Source organism: Salvia miltiorrhiza, chromosome 5 (assembly GCF_028751815.1).
Source record: "Salvia miltiorrhiza cultivar Shanhuang (shh) chromosome 5, IMPLAD_Smil_shh, whole genome shotgun sequence".
NCBI classification, from domain to species: domain Eukaryota; kingdom Viridiplantae; phylum Streptophyta; class Magnoliopsida; order Lamiales; family Lamiaceae; genus Salvia; species Salvia miltiorrhiza.
The window spans coordinates 56,409,588-56,430,761 of record NC_080391.1 but is presented as its reverse complement, the minus strand read 5'-3'; the positions used below and the strand labels follow the sequence as shown (position 1 = coordinate 56,430,761).

Genomic DNA, 21,174 nt, shown 5'->3' with positions numbered 1-21,174 from the left:
TTTTATATATATAAATATATATAGAGGTTGATTATTATGATAATTATATATTTGGTGAGGATGTGTGAATGTAATAAACGTATAAAGTTGATGCACAAAAATAAATGAAATCTTCGTTTTTTATGGGATGCATAATGCATTTATTCATCAAGATGATGGATCCTCACAAATATTTATGAATATGGGAGGATTGAAAATGGTTAACCGTTATTACTATATTATATATATATATATATATATATATATATATATATATATAATATGTGTATTTTGAATAAATTTTACTTATGTGTAATACTACCTTCGTCTTTAAATAAGGGTCATATTGTGGAATTTTAGGTTAAAATTAAGTTAAATTATTTCCAATTCTACTCATATCTTAATATTAGAATTAAATTAATTCTCTTCAAAACTTGAAATCTTAATATATATGTAAAATTATACTCCTCCTTGATATATGTGCGATTTTTTGTCATATAATACTTAAAAAATATAAATATATACATGTAAAGGAAATATGTGTAATTTGAACAAACTTTGATTCTATATAATAGTCGGCGAGCCTCATGAGAGAAATAAACTGCTTCAAAAAGATCTATTAATCGTTGGTGAATTTGAATTTATTACTAAACCTGCATTCATTTTGATTGTAAAATTTTCATTGAAAAGCTATATATAAAAAGTATGAAAAAATATTAGTTTTTTCTCATCTTTTATCATATGTTTGTAGAGATGAAAAGATAAGAAAAATGTTTAAAAATATTTTCATACCACAATCCATAAATAATACTATTATGATTATTATCCACTATTTGAAAGAAAATGAGCGAAAATAATTTGTTCGAAAAAATATTTCATTTTATTTGAATTTTTTTTATCATAATAAATATGTGAAAATGATGAAAAAATAACGAAAATAAATTCCTTGCTTTGGGTGTTTCTTTCTCACCTCTCTAATTTTGCTTTATGAATTAATTGGGCCAGCTCAGCTGACCCTCACATAATTATTTTCCCACCCAATTTCCCTACACACCAAATTACTTTTTTCTCTAGTATTTTTTTCTGTCATTCTGTCTTACAGCAAAAAATTTCATGAAATGAGTACCAAGTATTTGAACTTTCACCACAAATAAAGGCAAAACTGTTCATTATTAGAAATTTTAATTAATTAAAAACACATTAATTACTATTTTATTAATTTTTATAAAAATAATAAATTAATATACATGTTAGGATTTATATATATTTTCTCAAATAACTTTTTACTCCATTTTTTTCACATAAAAATACAATAAATTTCAATTTATGGTCGATCACGATATGACTGCATAGATTTATTGAATATTTTATTCTACGAACCAGCTTTGACCTATTTTTTTCTCCATTGCTTTTTTGCATCAAAAGATTTTTTAAAAAAGAGGGACACAAAAATTGCAAAATTTATCTTTTTCTAAATGATGTTGCCGGTTCATGTTGGGTCCTGAAATCAAATCCAAGGATGTTTAAACTACTATTATTATTTTTCAGTTTTATTCATAAAAACCAAGCCTTTGAAATAGTAATTTTTTTTAGTGTTACAATACACACACCCACATTTGGACATTTGATTCAAATTCTCGACCTATTAACTTGAGATGAAATATCTTACTTATTGAGTTGTGCTTTATCGATAGTTATAGATTTTAATTTCTGGTATAAATCCTACGAGAACCAATATATCGCACGAATACGATATCTATGAGCGCCTACTATGAGCGTCGTTATGGTTAGTCCCGTCAATAGTTTTTTAACATGTTAATTTTCTTTTTCTTCATATACTTTTTTTTTCTCAAAAAATAAAGAATAAATAATAATAATAATAATAATAATAATAATAATAATAATAATAATAATAATAATAATAATAATAAATTTAATTTTTAATACATAGTTATAAACCATGTCCTTTTATGTGAAAAACTGAAAATTGTGGTTACCATTTTATTTATTTATTTTTATTTAAGGAAGTGGAATGTGGCACGCGCGCCTGGTTATTTGCAACTGCGCATTCAAGCATTAATTTGCACGCGCATATTTTGGGACACTAAACATTTTGTCCAACCGAATTAATCTTCTTCCTTTTTATTTTCTTCTATTGAATTTGATTTTGGATGAGATGTTTCTCTTTTATCTATTGAATTTTATATTTTTTTGGCTTTTTTTTATTTTTAATTTATTTTTTAATAAAAATAAAAAAAATTTATAAAAAATTATAAAAGAAAAACAACTACAATGTAGATAATACAATAAAATAACTAAATCTTATTTTTATTTTAAAAAATAAGTTAAATAAAATTTTTTTTCTATTTAAGTGATTTGTGGGTGTCCACAATGCGGTTGTTTAACATCACTCGAATTACAATACCACATAGGCGTGCATTAATCTGTATCAGAATTTCGGGCCGAAACTTGTCTTTTTGGACATTCTTATTATTTTTCAAATAGTTCATGCCATTGATTGATATTCTCATTGGTTAATAATTTTTTTTGTGAAAATACTACTAGTTTTGAATTTAAAATGGGATAATTGCATGAAAATATACTAACTTTGGCCAAAATTCATTTTGACGCATACTTAGATTTTTTTTATAAAATACACGAACTTTATTAACTGGTCAATTATGACTCCGATTTCATTTTTTCCAAGTTAAAAATGACATGACATCTATGTGACATATACGCGTCTACATGATGTCAATATGGCTCATCGGATTTAAAATTGGACAACTATTGAATTTTTTTAAATACGCATCAAAAATGAATTTTGGCCAAAATTAGTGTATTTACCTGCCCTTTCAACAAATATTTCTTATATTGTTTTTATGAGATTGTTTTAAAAAACAAAAACAAAGAATGTTTTAAATGTAAATTCCCTCATTCACCTAATAATTAAACGAAATAAGTTTTAAATTTTCCTAATAAATCTTAACTAACTCAAGAAATGAGATAGTAATTATTTGAAACGCAATCAAAGAAGGCTGAAATTCGCTTGATTGGAAGGCTGCAAAAAGCATGAGTTGCTTTATAGAGAGGGGACAGCATATGATTTTTTTTTTAAAATGAAAAGGGCCAGTTTAGAATTATTGAGACCATATTATATACTCCTATTTTATTATATATACTAAATTACACTTCAAAAGTAGCCTCTTCCAACAAACCCAATCATACCATGCGTGTGCATATGTTTTGCTATCTTTCCAAGAAAAGAGAAATTTCTTTTTCTTTTTCTTTTTCATTTTCTTTTTTTGATATGTTTCGGCCAAAATAAGAGAAATTTCATTTACCATTACTATCGTTCAAACACCTCAATAACTTATTTCTAAAATAAGATTTCACATCCTATATAGATTTTAATTTAAAACATCGTGTATTATTATTATAAAATTTAGCAATATGTGATTAATGCGAAAAAACCATGAAATAAAGGGGATTAGAGGATTTAAACTTTTACAAGGTGCATATGTGATTGAGAGAAAAAAAAAAAAAAAAAACTTCAAATATTCTATTGAGTAATGAAAGTAGTGCATGCTGCAAGTTACTATTTTTTTATGCATATTGACTTATATTAATAAAGTAAAAAAAGTAAAAAAATAAGATAAAGTGTTCCCTGCAATTTCAAAATCTAACGGCATATAACATAATTTGAAGGCAAGTAAAAAAAAAAAAAAAAACCATAATTTCAAGGGTCCACCTTTTAGGTCCTTAACCAAACAAATATTGAAGAGCATATATTTGACTATTGGTCCACTTATTCTATTAATCCTTTGACTCTAAAGTTTCACTATATAGGTACTATCTTCTTCCTTTTTTTTCTTTTTTTTTGGGAACAACGGATACGATAAAGTTTGAGCCCGAGACCTAGATTTTCTTCTCTTAAATATCCTAAAGAATAAATATATGTTAACATTATACTCCCTCCGTCCACGAAATGAGTACCCATATTTCCTTTTTCGTCCGTCCACGAAATGAGTATCCATTTCCCTTTTTAGCAAGTGTACCCCACACATCTCTTTAATTAATACACTAAAAAAGTGGGACCCTTAAACTATTCACACTATATTCCATACATTTCTTAAAACCCGTGCCGTCCACAAATGGGTACTCATTTCGTGGACGGAGGGAGTATCTAACAGTGTTAAACAAGTGGCGACTTCTTTCTTGACCAGTAGTACAATTGAAAAGGAGGAATATATACATATCTATTACATCAACTTAGGCACACACAAAATGAGAATATAATTTGTGATCATAATAGAAGAATGGAATTTGGAGAGGATGCATAAATTAAAGGTTTTCCACCATCAATGGAGAACTTCAAGCTAATTAAGGTACAAATTCCCTCTACTTGTAGGTGATATTGATGTGAAAACCTAGAAAAGAGATGAGGCTTCTTTATTTATCTTTCTCCCCAAATAAAAGTCATGGAATAGTATGCTCCATTAAGCTTTATTTGGCCATCATCCTCTTAGTATATAGTATTTTAATTTGGATTAGCCAAAAAAGGTAATCTTTAAGAGGAAAAAATGGCATGGATTAATGGGGTTTGGACCCCTAAAGAGAAATGTTAAGCCATCATTATGTCTAAACTGCAAAGTCAGCCTTTCTTAGCCTAAAAAATATTGATTTGGAAATATATTCAAAGATAAAAAAAGATCATACAATACTACCCCCACCCCACCCCACCAGTCAAAAAAGTTGAGATTTTCCTAAATCATGATTGAAGAAGGGTGTATGAATTGGAATAAGGGAAATGAGAATGTTGCATTCTTATATTCCTTTTGGCTGGTGGCATCATGTGGCTATTCATCATCATGCATTTTTGGGCCATATATATATAATGTGTGTGTGTGTGTGTTTATGTCTCTATTGCATCATCATGATGCTCAAGATGATGGTGTTGCTCATGCCAAGTTGCCAAACTACATCAAATGTGAAAACACAAAACTAATTATCATTTATGAAAATCCTTTAATGCTCAAATATCTATATCCTATCATGTCATCTAATGTCCCCAAAAGAAAAGAACCCTCACATATGAAATTATTGCGCACATATACATATACACCTACATACTTTATGAGCTTGTTAACTTTGAGAATTTGTAATTTGGTAAATATATAATTTGATGAATAGAGTGTTGGATATTTATATATCAATAAATCTATGCAGTCGCACTGTGGTCACCCACAAACTAATTTAATAGGGAAAATTTTGATTTATTTAATTTATTTTTTCAAATAAAAATATGATTTAGTTATTTTGTTGTATTAGCTACATTGTATTTATTTATTTTTAATTTTCTTGGCATTTTTTATTATTTATTTATTTTTTAATAAAAATAAAAAAAGTTACAAAAAACTACAATGTAGATAATACAATAAAATAACTAAATCTTATTTTTATTTTAAAAAATAAGTTAAATAAATTTTTTTAAGTGATTTGTGGCGGCCACAATGTGGCTGCTTAGCATTACTCTTTGTATATCCTATGCATACTCTACATTTAAAAGATGTAACAATATGCAAAACTTGGATAGTGAAAGTATTTGTTTAGCTACAAACTTTAAATTATAAGTTTTAGCTAATATTAAAATGACAACAATTTCTAATTTATAGCCTCAACTATGATTTATTTTGTGTATAACTTTGAGATATTGCTATAGTCCGGACAAAAATGTCCGGCACCGTAAAATATGACTCTGATTAAAAATGAAATGAGGTGGATTTTTTAGTTTTATTTTTCATCCACATCATCAAAAAAATAGTAGAAAAGAATGGGTGAGTTCGAAAATTCCTTTGGGGAATAAAGTCGAACAGTTGGTGGGTGTTCCATCCGTTAGGCTTGTTCCAGCCTATGAAATTGTTCTTCTTCTTCTTTGGGTCATTTCCACGAACAGTTAGTGGGCTGTGGGCATCATTATAAACCACAGCAAACTATTCCCACAAATAAAATCAAATTACATTAAGCACAATGGGAAGGCACCTATTAAGTGATGAAGGTAAATAGTTCCTTGTGTTTAACCATGAATAACTTCGTACTTCGACATATGTGGTTGTCGAATCACAGTTTGTTGTTCTTTTTTGTCTTCGTCCATTTCAATTCCATTCCTTTTTTTTATTAAGTGAATGGAAAATAAAACTAAAAATCCACTTCATTTTATTTTTAATCCGAATTTTTTGTTTGGCTATAGTTTAATGATATCCCAAAATTCAGGACATACACAAAATAATTAATTTAATAATCATCTCAATATCGTAAATGGGTGTTTATTTTGCATAATTGAGTATTTTTATTATCAAGATTAAGATTTTTTCAATCTCACATGTTCATTGAGATATAAATCAAACAAAAAACTACCTCAAATAATGAAATAATCAAAGGTCTGAAGATACTCAAAATTTCAATCCATCAAAGTAAACAACATATTATCATTACAATTTTCATAAACTTAATTCTCAAAAGTAAACGTTCTCTAAATGGATAAGATATTAGATATGTACCACGATTTGATTACTCAAAACCAGTATAATCAATTACTCTCTCCGTTCCAACTTTTAATATCCACTTGAAAATGTCATGAATTTAAATAAATTGATTAAGTGTTTTTGTGAGTGGAATAATGGTTCCACCTTTACGAGAGTGTTAAAGTGATTAAAGTGGAGAAATGGTTCAATCTACTTTTACTAAAAATATAAATGAATATCAAAATGTGGGACAGACTAAAATAAAAATATGAATACTTAAAGTTAAAACGAAAAGAGTAATATTCATCAGTATCCACCCATTGCACACAACAATCCCCTCTTATTCACCAAATAAACTTGAAAGGTGTAAAGGCAATTAGTAGCTTTTAAATTAATTAAGATTTTTATTTGATCTTCAAATAAGAATGGAGATTTAAAACAAGAAAAAAGAACCATTCTTAATCCTAAATCATGAAGATTTACGGTATAGGTGGATGAATGCACCACCTAGATTCGACTTCTAAATGAGTCGAAAATTTTATATTTTTTATTTTTTTAATGCAATTAATTACACAACGCACACAATAACTTTATATGATAATATAATATTTTTAATTCTCATTTTAAATTGCCATTTTTTATTTTTTATTGTAACCAACCCCTACGTATATATTGTGTAACAAAACCAACATGGAAGCTACATCAAAGTCAAAATAGAAAATTAAGCACTAACATGGCATTTATAACTCAATAGATATGGTCGGTAGATTCGATAACTTTTCCATGGACTTGTGAGATGTTTATCCCACTAACAAAATATGTATGTTAATTAAATGTGGATTAATTTTCCAAATCACATTCATTTGACTTTTAGATATTGAGTGAGGCTTGGGCTGCAAAACAAAGCGGAAATTTGTTAGCTAGTGTAATAGATAAGCACCGACACGTGATTATTTTTGTTATGTTATTTTTAAATTTTTAAAAAAGAATATGAATGGATGAGATTATACAACCTAAAATAGTTCAATAGATTTTGTACAAAAACCTCAAAATTAAAATTTGATTACGAATAGGAGTTATGAGCACTTTCGCAACTGTCTATGCAACGCAGTAGATTAGATTCGAGAGACACTTTAAGTGATAAAGTTAAACCACTCAAAAACTCTTTTTTACAAAAGGCGTCGAGTTCAATTGGATTCAATCCAATTTACATGCAGTATAATAATTTTTCACCTTTATGTAGTGTAGAGGTGTTGCATTACGCATGTTCCTTAATTTGCCGATTACGCGATTTAGCCAAAGTTAATCAACTTGGAAGATCAACATAAAGAATTAACAACCTTAAGCACGAGTAAACAAAGGAGTAATTAACTTCGTTTATTAATAAATGATCAATCATTCTTGCAATATAACAGCCAAGCAATTGTCGACTCGCTGAGTCAAATGGGCCGAGTACTTGCTGAGCGGGAAGTCGGCGCCGATCCCGAACTCGTTCAACGCGTCGGCGCACTCGGCCGCCGCCGCCGCGCTGAGGTACGTCTTGGCGGTGGCGGCGTCGCCGGCCTCCAGCGCGCGGAGGCTCACGGCCAGGTCGTCGACGGCGCCGTCGAAGTTGCTGCGGCACGTGTCCCTGACCGAGTCGCGGCTCACCGGGGCCAGGTGGGCCATGGCCGGCTCGATCATCGGGACCAGCGCCCGCAGCCGCTCCGCCAGCGCCATCGTCGACTTCACGGCGTTCACCGCCGCGTCGTGCTGGTTGTCGGCGCCGTTCACCATCACCGTGCAGATGCGCCGGTAGCTCGCCGTCCGGCAGAACGGGTTGACGCCGGCGAATTTGCGAGCCTCGGCTTGAGCCGCGCCGAGGAGGAGGAGCGCCGCCGCCGCGACCAAGATGTAGCTCGTCAACTTTCTTGGTGCCATTTTTTTTTCTTTATGAATGAAAAATCAAATAAAAGAATTAATTAGCTTTCACTAATTTTTTTTATTTTTTATTTTGAATAATATGTATATTAATGGGTTGTTTTGGTCTTCTTTCTCGTAAGTAATCTCTATTTTTTTGAGCTCAGAGTTACTTCATTTTGAGAAGAAAAGAAGACATCAATCTTAGGTTTGGAATTGGGTTTTTAAGCATGCATTGTTTTTCTATTTTCTCGCAAATGTTTGTGGTTTTCCTATCAAATATTTTGGAAAACCGCTTAGATCGGTAGGAATAAGTTGAATGATCCATAAAGCTATTCATTTTTTTTGTTAATTTCACATATAATAGTGTTTTAATTACGATTTAAAAATGATAATTAATTTTCGTCGTGTTCGGAAAAAGGCTAATAAAACAGCGCATGAGTTAGCGACTTATGCTTTTGTTTATGAGAGCAATTTTTGTTGGAAGTCGGATTTTTCTCCATGACTTCCGGAGATTGTAAACTCTGATGTTAAAATGTATACAAGATAATAATTAGTTCCTACGAAATTAGCTTTATATATTAAATTCTTGTGCAATTTAGAACTAAAAAGAAGAAGACTGGAATCGAAGTCCACACAAAAGTATTATTGTAGCCCAGTCTTCAAATTAAATTTAATTTCGCAAATACCAAATAATTTTATTTGGAGCCCATGTTGATTTAGCCTGCAACGAAGGGATAAAGGAATTAGGCCCATAATTATATGCCAGTTTTCCACGTTGGGCATCCCCACCTTGTGTCACATATTTAATTTTTTTTTTCGTATATTTTTCACTTCAATTTGAATTTTATATACTTTAATTTAATTTTAAAAATATTAATTAGGATTTATTCTATCCACTTAGAATTTATTCCACCTTTAAGTATTATCCACAATATTTTTTTAAATTTTGTTTTCATAAAAAAAAATACTATTATTAGAACAATAAATTTAATAATAAGATACAATGACGCGCATAAATTATAGAACATTAGATTTCATCCGACCGCCAAGGATTTTCCTTGTTAATATGTACATGTGTTATGTAAATTTCAGGTTTAACTTCGTTCTTTAGATCTGATTTTTGTAATGTTTTTTTTTTTTAAATTTTGACGAATCTTGATCTCAATGTTAATTTTAATTTTAATTTTTTGATTTAATCTTTAATTATTTATGTGATTATGTATAAATATTTCAATTGTTTGTTTATGCCAAAAAAAGAGAACGAACTAAACGGTCCATATAAAACAGGTCTATAATGTGTCGTATTTAGTTTCGACTCGACACACAAACATGATAAGAATTTATTTTTTTCTGAAACTCAAACATGATAAGAATTGTGTTGATACGCATACGACACATGATGGCACACTTAATTTGTGGCCGCCGACGTTGAATGCCTTAACTGTTTGTTTATTAGATGCTCACAAGATTCATTATTTACCAAGAATATCCCATTCATGCTAACGAGAGTGTGTCCTTATTTCTATTTTGAGACGTTTAACGAGAGTGTGCATTAATTATTTTTTAACAATACTTCACCATTAACATCCAACAAGATTGGGTTTTAATATAAGGCGTGTGTTTATATGCGTTATATATATATGGTGTGGTTTTAAATAGAACTACATTATTTATAAGAACGTGAGAACCATCAAATCTAATGCATCCACTGTAAAAATTAATGTATTCGCTGTTAAAATTAATGCACTCAAAAAAAAAAAAAAATTGTTTCCTTCAGGATTCGAACCCAGGATCTGCATTCATCCAACAAGATAATACATCCACCGTAGATCTTGATGATCGAATGGCTAAAAATGGTTTTCCGTTCTTATTTTATTTAGTGGTTCTTTCTTGAACCTCTCCCTATAAATATATATATATATATATATATATATATATATATATATATATATATATTTTAATTTTCGATTGTTGCAACTTTTATTTTTATTTTTAAAAAATATCGTTGATCGACTCTTTTTCTATTTATTTTTCTTAAACTCAAAATCGATCTATAAATATAAACTCATTTCATTCATTTTTCGTTATCAAATTTATTTTATTTTCTTCTATTTATGTAATTTTTAATTTTTAATATAATTTTCAATATTAATTATTGTAATTTTTTAATTTAAATTTAATATAGTTTTCATTTTCGAAATTCGGTATTTATTCATTTAAAATTTGATTTTTAAAAATAAGATGAAAATTTTGTAGAGCCACTTTATAAAGTCTCTTACTATAGAAATTCTATAGAGGTTAGACCGTGAGAGTGACTTTATGGAGGTGGATTTCTACCGTGGATGCTCTAAAAGTTTCGACTATTTACAACAACTCGTCACTGTAGTTTTGGAATTAACTAGCTACTACTTTATGCTTGGTTTATTTAAATAAAATAATTATAATAGCAAAGATGTTCACATTTGTAAATTAAAGATTGTAGTATTATATTGTGTGGTGGGATTTTGACGGCAAGAGTGTAAACACGCGTTTCATGTCTTTTTATTTCATTTTTTAAAAAGCATTTTTACTTACTCACAATGTTCCTGAATAAGTATATATCTATTTAAAAATGAATTTTTATATTCGAGTAAGTATTTTATTTCAAAATCTTTTGGTAAAGTGATATCAAATTTTTATTTGATCTTCGTCATCAATAAATATTGTTTCCCTTTTCAATTTTCCATGCAGTGATGCTGTAATTAAGAGTTGTTTATTTTTTATGTGTATTTTGACAATTTAACACATTTATTCGGAAATAGAAAGAGTATTTTTTATATAAATTAATACTCCCTCCGTCTCACTAGAATTGATACTTTTGAGTTGAACACGGAGATTAAGAATAAATGGTTAAGAGTGTAAAGTAGGTAGGGTCCACTTATTTTATGTGTGTAGAGAATGTAGGAACCATATACCATTTTAAGAAAGTATCAATTCTAATGGAACAAACAAAAAAGCGAATGTGCCAATTCTAGTAGGATGGATGGAGTAATTAATTAAAATAATTTAAAAATTGTGTCACGATGGACTCAAATTATACCGCTCGATGATCAATGCGCATAATTGAAATTTTATTGAAAAAAAAATTAAGAACTCATTAATTGTAACTGTTTGGTCAACACACGCACACTAGAAAGGATAATTTTAGTAAAGAAAGCAATGGAGGAGGGTTCAAAAGTCATTACACATGTGGAAGAAAATTCTAAGGTATCAAGTTGGAATCTCTCACTAGTCAAGAAATGCATTCACTTGGATTCCTTGCATGCTGTCTCAATCTTCCAAAGTCAATGGAAAAGACAAATCACACATCACTTTCTCACTGCGCAGAAACCTTTGAAACTTCACACCACACTTTATTAAACAAATCAAACGAAACCAATTTTTTCTCGCGAAATTCAATATTAATGTAATAAGATCAAATAATCAATGCGACTCGGCGATATGTTTATCGAATTTGAGCTTTTGAAACCCCTTCGTATTTTCAAAGAGGCTGTTGGGTTTGAAAAATGCACGATTTTGGCGAGGTTCACGCCGTCTTTTCAACATTGATATCTAACTCTTTTTTCTTACAAGTAATTTTTCATGGGCCAAACATTCAAATATATTTACGTAAAACTATGATTAATTTTTGATTGATAATTTAAATCATCAATATTGTTGGTTATCCTTGACATCATCTAATGATACGCAGCGGAATATACATTCAAGGATTACATCTAGATTTACAAATGCATCATGCGTAGAGATAGGCACACAACAAAAAGAATAACTTACTCGTTGCATAGTAAACGTGCGTCTCGATTCCTGCGAGTGAATCCACCACTAAGGTATCCACGTGTATGTCGATTCGATGCAGGAACAATTTCAAGTGCACGATTCAATCTCCGATAGCTAGAAAATCTCCGATTGAAACTTTAGTGCCCTCTTAGTGTGTCTCTCTTGTCTCTTGCAAGCAAAAGCCTCTATCTTGTAAGACCAAAAACTCTTTCTTATAAGCCAAAAGAATTGTCTTACCTTGTAAGCGAAAGAGTTGTCTTCTCTTATAAGTCAAAGAGTTGTCTTACTAAGGAAGCCAATCATACTCCAATTAATTGGTCCAATAGTCCAACTAATTTTCAATTAATTAAGTGTTATTAAAATATATCAAATATATCATAATCTAGTCCATAATATCTTTCAAATGTTAATCAATCACTAACCGTGGTTCCAACGTGGCATGTAAGATAGACATTTAGAAAGTTTTTGATACTATGAACTTGAATTTCGTCCTTCAGATTCTTCGGGCTAATAGATATCATGATATTATAAAAAATATATAATAATTGTCGGTGTGTCAAAACTTTAATAATAAAACTATATCATAAGTATTTATTAGTGTGGAAATATGTTACGACACTCTTGGTTGCCCCGGCCCACACTGAAAATCATTTTACTTCTTGGTCCAAATGAAATCGACGGTGCATATCAATATTTGATATAAGGCCAATCCAAGATATTAATTTTCCTCTTAAACAAAAAGTATACATAAAAATTAGAGTTTGGCGGTTTAGGAAATTAAAAATACATATATATGTTAGAGTATATATATAGTGTGTGTGTGTGTGTCCCTGGTCGAATCGTGTAACTAATTAGTTGTGCAATCAAAGTCTCCAAATTAAAGAATGGAGATTCCCGTGGAAGAAGAATCTCCAAAGAGATTCTCCCTCCCCGTAGATTCCGAGCACAAGGCCACCGAATTCCGCCTGTTCTCGGCGGCGGCGCCGCACATGCGCGCGTTCCACCTCTCGTGGATCTCCTTCTTCACGTGCTTCGTCTCCACCTTCGCCGCGCCGCCCCTCCTCCCCGTCATCCGCGACGACCTTAACCTCACCGCCACCGACATCGGCAACGCCGGCATCGCCGCCGTCTCCGGCGCCGTCTTCGCCCGTATCGCCATGGGCACGGCGTGCGACCTCTTCGGCCCCCGCCTCGCCTCCGCCGCCCTCATCCTCGCCACCGCCCCCGCCGTCTTCTGCACCCCGCTCGCCGCCTCCCCCGCCTCCTTCCTCCTCCTCCGCTTCCTCACCGGCTTCTCCCTCGCCACCTTCGTCTCCACCCAGTTCTGGATGAGCTCCCTCTTCTCCCCCACCGTCGTCGCCACCGCCAACGGCGTCGCCGGCGGCTGGGGCAACCTCGGCGGCGGCGCCACCCAGCTCATCATGCCCCTCGTCTTCGACCTCATCGTCACCGCCGGCGCCGGCAAATTCACGGCGTGGCGCGCCGCCTTCTTCGTCCCCGGCCTCCTCCAAGCCCTCTCCGCCTACGGGATCTTCTTCCTCGGCCAAGACCTCCCCGACGGCGACTACGCGCAGCTGCAGAAATCCGGCGACAAACACAAGGACAGCTTCGGGAAGATCCTATCCTGCGCCGGAGCCAACTACCGAGGCTGGATCCTCGCCCTAACCTACGGCTACTGCTTCGGCGTGGAGCTCACCATCGACAACATCGTGGCGCAGTATTTCTACGACAGGTTCGACGTGAACCTGCACACCGCCGGCACGATCGCGGCGAGCTTCGGGCTGGCGAACTTCTTCTCGCGGCCCGGCGGCGGAATGCTGTCGGATTTCGTGGCGAGGAGGTTCGGGATGAGGGGGAGGCTGTGGACGCTGTGGGTGGTGCAGACGGCGGGAGGGCTTTTGTGCATCTTGTTGGGGAAGGTGGGGTCGCTGGCCGCCTCCGTGGCGGTGCTGCTCGTCTTCTCCGTCTTCGTTCAGGCCGCCTGCGGGCTGACCTTCGGGGTCGTCCCGTTCGTGTCGAGAAGGTAACGATATTAATTAGAGCTCATTATATAATTGAATTTTTTTATTTTTACTATAATAAATACTTCCTCCGTCCCACCGAAAGTGGTGCGTATTCCTTTTTGGACTGTCCCATCGAAAGTGGTTCATTTCTTTTTTGGTAATAATTTTATACTATAAACAATGTAACCCCACACACATTTACACACATTTATACTACAATCTTATTCTCCTTAAATTCCGTGCCCAAAAGAAGTGCACCACTTTGACCGGGACGGAGAGAATAATCAATTAATAGGACACGGTGCGACACAGTAAATATGAGTGATTTTTTTTTTTTTAATTATTTGAGGATAAAGAAAAATTATTATCATTATTGTTATTTGAAAATATTTGATATATTTTGGAGTAGGAAGCATATTTAGGATCCTATATCTTATTTTTGGATATCAGTGTCCTAATTTTTAATTTTGCTAATTTATTAATTTTCTTCAGTTTTGATTTAATTTTTTAATTGATAAATTAGGTTTGATTATATATCTATTTTTAAGAACTAATTAATTTCAAAATTTTAAGTGAATGGTTAATTACTAAGGTTGATTATTTAATATAGAGTTTTTAATTTTTTAATCTTTAACTTTTGTAGTAAACATTAATTAGACTTTCTTATGGAACGCTATCTTCTTCTCTTTTGTCTTTTTCTTTGTTTCTTTTTGCTACTTTGAAGCCACTTATTTTTCTTCGTTTGTTGCCCACTTGTTGTAAATCTTGTTGTCATTTCTAAATCGAGAGATCGAAAGGCATATTTGTAGTTTTGACTTAAATAATATATATATATATATATATATATATATATATATATATATATATATATATATATATAATAAGGGTTGGTTAACATAAAACCCCAAATTAATATAAGGGTTGGTTAAATTAAAATGAGAACTAAAAACATTGTATTGATGTATAAAAATTATTGCATTCACTGTGAAATCAACTGCATTCCAAAAAAATAGAAAACAAAATTCTCATTTAATTTAAACCTCTTCATTGTATAAAATTAAAAATTACTTACAACCTATAAATTCATGACTTTGTTGAATAAATTTGTAGTCTAATGTTCGAATTTCAATAACAAAATTCTATACGATAAATCTGATTTGTATAATAATCGTGGCTCCCATCTACGTAGCTAAAATATACGTACGTTTGTTATCATAGGTCGTTGGGCATCATCTCCGGGATGACCGGCGGCGGCGGCAACGTCGGCGCCGTTCTAACACAGGTGATCTTCTTCCGAGGATCTCGATACTCCACGGAATCTGGCATAACCCTAATGGGGGTGATGATCGTGGCCTGCACCCTCGTGATAACGTTGATTCACTTTCCACAATGGGGCGGGATGCTGTGGCCGGCGTCGGACGGCGCCACGGAGGAGGACTACTACGTGTCGGAGTGGACGGCGGCGGAGCAAGAGAAAGGGTTCCACAAGGCCAGCCTCAAATTCTCACAAAACAGCAGAAGTGAGAGAGGTATGAGGATTATTGGGTCTGCCCCAACTCCAAATGATGCCACTCCAAATACACACGTGTGAGTGAATCTAACAATAGTTTTGAGGTGTTAAGGTTCGTGTAAGATTCATGCGATGGATCAAAATTTGTTATATGATCCTTGAATTATTTTGATAGGACAAATGTTGTGTCCTAAAAGAAAAAGAAACTTTTGACCTCTTTCAAAAAAGAAAAAGAAAAAAGAAACTTAAAAAGGGTAAAATGGTGGAAAGATATGAGAGAAGGGAAAAGACAATCATAAAGAAATCAACCTGCAACCTTAATTAATTAGTTAATACGACGACGTTCAGCATGCAAATAAATCATATGGGGATTTTGTAATTAGGGGTCTAATTGCATTATAGCAAGAGGGCCCAATTATGATATGGTTTTGGGCTTGATTTTGGATAAGCCCACATGTGAACTGCTGCAGTTATTCTAATCCTAAGGCTTAAAGAAACAGGAAAACAGCCGCCTAATACAATTATTCAAAGTGGTTAATAATAAAGTTAATTCTTGCATCGTAATATATAAGTAAATTAAGAAATAGGAAAATTGAATTGATTATGTGTTGCAGCCAAATATATAAGAATTAGCAGCTTTTAGCTTTAGTTGAAGATGAATTGTTGCGCGTGCGGGAAAATGGACGGTGCCGCCAACACATACGCAACGTAGCTGCTACCTTTCTGTGCCACCATTACCAAACTGCAACACTAAAGTGAAGCTCCACCATATGACTCGCACTTCTCTCTCTCTCTCTCTCTCTCTCTCTCTCTCTCTCTCTCTCACACACACACACACAAAATAATGTAGATATTTAATTCTTAGGTTGCGTTCTCTTTGGTTGTAAATTTATCATGGAAAAATGAAGGATAAACAAAATTTTACAATTTAAATCATTCTTTTCTTTTCTCATATTTCCTATTTGACCCTTATTCATTCCTCATTTACACACAAATGAGGGATAATATTACCCCTCCAATCAAAGAGAACGCACCCTTAAATGAATTATTATAGTTTAGGGCCTTAGGGGTTCTTACGGACCGACGACTCATTATTCGGTTGCCAAATTTTGTACGATGAGATATAAATCATTTTTTAATAAAAATTAAGAGTTTATGAAGTGAAAATGTAAATTGTAGACATTTAAAAAAAAGAAGAGATTTTGAAAAATAAAATTACGAATTATTTCGAATTTACAATTTTAAAGTGATTATTTGAAGTGTGACGAATTAAATCACCATCTGTTCAATTTTTGCAATTCCGTCCATTTTTTTTTTTCGATCGCCAGAGTGTTAAATTGGAGCTTACACAGATTAGTAAAGACGACGTTATTTTTGTGAGATTCTAAACGACATTGTTTTGTATAACTTCAATTAAAAGTTCTCCAAATTATAAAGGAATGCATAATGTATTTACACCATAATTTTAAACATCGGCAATTTTAATTATGTTTTACTTACTTTTAATTTCTTATATTTTAGTATATTTTAAAAATAATTCACTAGGATTCATTCATCTAATTGGAGATTATTAGGATTAATTAATTCAAAGTCATGGTCTATAATTTTTTAAATTTTAAAATTTAATGGTAAATATCAATTAGAATTCATTATATAATAATTTCTTTTATTTTTATAATAAAATATTAGTATAAAATAACGAGATTAATAGTGAGATTCGCAAAATGTTACTCCTCGAAATGGAATCAAAATGATTCGATTCGATTCATTTACATACATCGAACTCGAAATGAGGTCCCCCGAAAAAATTAAGGCCCCCTCGACACGACGCGACGCAACGAGCTCACCAGCACCCAACATCACGAGACCTCGAAATCCTCCTCACAACATCGCTCCCACTCCTCACGCAGTAGTCCATGCTCGCCGGAGCAAGCGGCCCCGACGACTTCCCGTAGGAGTTCCAGCACAGCGCCTGCTGAAACCCGCCGTAGTTGGGCGACGGCTCGAGCTCGATCGCGGCGAGCTCGACGTCCACGCACGGGACGGAGCTGCTGCAGGCGAGGTGAATCGGCTGCGCCGCATAAGTCCCTTTGATCCCATGGAATCGAACTCCCGAGATCGCGACGGCGGCCGTCTGATTCCTGCAGACATTCTTGTCGCAGTAGAACTGATCGATGGCGATGGGGACCTTGACGTCCGTGACTTGTATGTCGGAGAATGTCACGTTCTTGACGGATCCTTGCCCGCCCTGCCACGTCTTGATCCTCGCGCCGTAGAGGGTCCCGCGCATCGCGATGCTCTCGACTAGCACGTCGGAGACGCACGCGACGCGGTGGTCCTTGCCGAGCCCTCCTAGGCTGAAGGAACGAATAATTTTAATACTTTTAGCCTCAGACATTAACCACGCGCACGTAAAATTGAGAGTATCGGCGTATAAATACACTAACTTTGGACGAATTTTGAATTTTAACGAAATTTTTAAAAGTGTTTAAAAAATACATGACCTTAATTATTGATTTACATATCTAGTCAAATTAAATCTGATTTGGCAATCCAGTAACCTCAATCTGAATGAGATGATGACGTATAAATCAGGCATGTACGCATACAACGTCGCTCTTTTAGACATTTGATTTGTTTATATTCCGACGTTATGCGTCAATAATCCTTTAGTGTGCGTTTACTTTGGTTATAAATTTTTCATCGAAAAATGATGAATAAGAAAAGATGAAAAAATATTATATTTTGCTCCTTTTTTATCATGTATTTATTAGAGATGAAAATATTAGAAAATATTTTTCACACCATTGCCTAAAGATAATATTATCTAACATTTGAGAGAAAATGAACGAAAATGAGCTGCCTGAGAAAATATTTCACTCTGCTCAGAGAAAATTTGCTATCATCGTAAAAATGTGAAAATATATTTTTTCTCTTCTTTTCCATCAAAGTAAACGCACCCTTAAAGTATGATTTGTGTGTGTGTTTTGGAGTGATGTTTAGTTACCTTATGCCATGGCCAGGGCCACAGTTAATGTGATGGACATGAATGTTGGAGCAGCCTGTTTGTATTGAGACACAATCATCTCCTGTTTCAACACAAAATTAACAAGAATCAGAGCAAGAATTGTGTGTGTGTGTGTGTGTGTGTGAGAGAGAGAGAGAGAGAGACCTGTTCCAATATCAGAATGGAGGATTTCAACATCTTGGGAGTTTTGGAGATGGATTCCATCAGTGTTTGGGCTGTCTTGAGGTGCAGAGATTGTCACATTCTTCACCTTCACACGCTTCGAGTTGTCGAATTTGAGGTGGCATAAAGGGCTGTTTATGATTCTTACATCAACAACTGTGATATCATAGCTCTTGTAGAATCTCAAAGCCTGAAAAAAACTGGTTTTCAATTTCTTGTTTTCATGTTAATCAATAGGCTAAATGCATTCAAATTCAAGAGTTCTTACAGTTGGTTTTATGTCTGGAATTCTTTTAGCTTTCTTCTTCTGCATTGAGAGGAAAGAACAATCAGAGTTCACAATTCTTTTCATTACTGAATTCCCACCTTTTTCCATATTTTATAAAATTAGGTGAAGAAATACACGAACTTTGATGATTTTCGAAGTTTTTCAAAAATTGAAATTCCGGCTATGGTTTTGATTTGGCCGGAATCTTTTTTTTTTTAATAAAAAATAATCAAAGTTCGTGTATTTATTCACCAACTTTGTAGAGCATGAGAAAAATCGGAATTCACTGGTTCATGAATGTATAGCCAATTAACCCTAATTAGAAAGAAAAAGAAAAAGAAAAAAAAGGGTGCATTACTTGATTAGGTTGAGAAGAAGCCCACCAGTTTGAGCCTTGGCCATCAACTGTGCCACCACCTTGTATGGTGAAATTCTGCAGCCATTTGAAATTCATCCATTGATACAAACTGGATTCCGGCCACGACCCGATTTTCCGGGGGGCCAAAAGGGTCCCGTCTATCTGTGCAATAGCTCGCAAACCACATAAATTTTAACATAAAAATTTCTCACCAAATGAGAAAAAAAAAAAACTAAAAAAAATGCACACTTTACCTGCAAAACAAGATTAGGCCTACATGGCCCTTGCAGAGTGAGAGGCTTGATGAGAAACTCGAGCCCCACCGGAATCTCCACAACGCCTCCGGCCACTTTGCAGGCCGATTTCCAAGCTTCTAGAAGCGCCTATTTGATCAATTCAACACAAGAGAGGAAAAAAGGAATGTTAGTTCAAGAAACTTCATGCATTTCTTTTTTATGGCACAATGTTTTCTCATTCTGCACCTTTGAGTCGTCGGAGACTCCGTTAGCCCTAGCTCCGAACGACAAGATGTTGAACACGGGCGATTTTGAGGGGCCCGGGCCGGAGTCAGGCAGTGGAGCTGGTGCAGGAGCAAGAGATGCATCACCATTTTTGCTCCTCTTGTGCTTGTGCATTTTGATCCTCTTTCCATGGTGTTTTCGCGCCTCGATTTTGGAGAATGCAGCTAAGATGAGAAGGCAGAGGACAAGGAGGAGTAGAAGGGAGGAGGTTTTTTGGGCTCTCTTCATCTTTCAATCTGAACTTTCTTTTTTGCAATGAAAATATTTTTGAGAATTGAGGTGGTTAGTGACAGTTTATATAGTTGCATGCTGCAGAAACAGACATGGCCCTTTCATTTTTTTATTTTTATTTTTGGAATAGTGAAAGAATATAAACATTAGTAAAGTTGTGTAATTTGGGCAATTATTTGTAGATTATCTTGTTGGAAAGTTTAGTTTCTTGTCTTCCTTTATCTAAGTTAGTGGAAGTTTACAATGCATCAATCACTATGCAAAGTTTTAGTTTTTCCTGCACACTTTTTTGTAAATGTTTGGTATTGTAGTGAGTCATATTTTAAAATAAATGGTTGATATGATAAATAGACTAACTTCTCAGAAGCCTCCTGCTCCATGCATTATATACAATTTCTTTTATTATACTTTAGTATAGTATGACAAAGCATTTCAAAATTGTACCTAAAAAAATTATCTTGGTTTTTCAATTGAAAGCTTCTTAATTTGTTTAAATTCATCATGATATGTACTATCTTGCATCATTAATGTTACCTAAATTATTTAGCCCAACACTTCTACCAAACTAAAAACAACCAAACAAATAAAAGTGTCTTATCCAAGGTGACACCACTACCCATGTTAGAATTTCACAAGAATAAGGATAGAAGTAGGTAAGTTCAAGTGGTCCTAGGTTTCGTAGCTCTCTCTCAAACCAAACAAGGTTGTCATCCCACAAATTATCACAACACTCTCTCAAAATGGTTTTCTTGTATGTAAAGTTTACTTTATTTAGCCAAAAAGAAAGCCTATGAAATAAAAATTGCAATGAAAACATATGATACAAAATGAGTAAAATGATTGGTGAAGAAGCTGTGACAGGTTTTTTAGTT

The 21,174-nt window shown here is 33.7% G+C and overlaps 2 protein-coding genes across 2 annotated transcripts; one reads left to right on the top strand and one right to left on the bottom strand.

Annotated features, from left to right (window-relative positions):
• Nucleotides 1-12,887: 12,887 nt before the first annotated feature.
• On the top strand, nt 12,888-15,908 carry LOC131025311 (high affinity nitrate transporter 2.5-like). Its single transcript, XM_057955040.1, has 2 exons — nt 12,888-14,244; nt 15,443-15,908. Exons 1-2 carry the CDS (start codon nt 13,106-13,108, stop codon nt 15,813-15,815), a joined length of 1,512 nt encoding a protein of 503 aa, XP_057811023.1. The 5' UTR covers nt 12,888-13,105; the 3' UTR covers nt 15,816-15,908.
• Nucleotides 15,909-17,486: 1,578 nt separating this feature from the next.
• On the bottom strand, nt 17,487-20,328 carry LOC131025310 (polygalacturonase At1g48100). The gene is made up of 7 exons (XM_057955039.1): nt 20,033-20,328; nt 19,805-19,933; nt 19,551-19,712; nt 19,193-19,231; nt 18,907-19,114; nt 18,742-18,823; nt 17,487-18,091 (listed from the first exon to the last, which is right to left on the bottom strand). Exons 1-7 carry the CDS (start codon nt 20,297-20,299, stop codon nt 17,578-17,580), a joined length of 1,401 nt encoding a protein of 466 aa, XP_057811022.1. The 5' UTR covers nt 20,300-20,328; the 3' UTR covers nt 17,487-17,577.
• Nucleotides 20,329-21,174: the final 846 nt, after the last annotated feature.

What these genes read in the sequence shown, in the direction of transcription:
- LOC131025311 (XM_057955040.1), top strand. Translation starts at nt 13,106, where the DNA reads ATGGAGATTCCCGTGGAAGAAGAATCTCCAAAGAGATTCTCCCTCCCC. An exon ending in GTCCCGTTCGTGTCGAGAAG is followed by an intron (nt 14,245 to 15,442) that starts GTAACGATATTA and finishes TTGTTATCATAG; the next exon opens with GTCGTTGGGCATCATCTCCG.
- LOC131025310 (XM_057955039.1), bottom strand. Translation starts at nt 20,299, where the DNA reads ATGAAGAGAGCCCAAAAAACCTCCTCCCTTCTACTCCTCCTTGTCCTC. An exon ending in CTTCTTCTCAACCTAATCAA is followed by an intron (nt 19,232 to 19,550) that starts GTAATGCACCCT and finishes CTCTCAATGCAG; the next exon opens with AAGAAGAAAGCTAAAAGAAT. An exon ending in CCATTCTGATATTGGAACAG is followed by an intron (nt 18,824 to 18,906) that starts GTCTCTCTCTCT and finishes GTGTTGAAACAG; the next exon opens with GAGATGATTGTGTCTCAATA.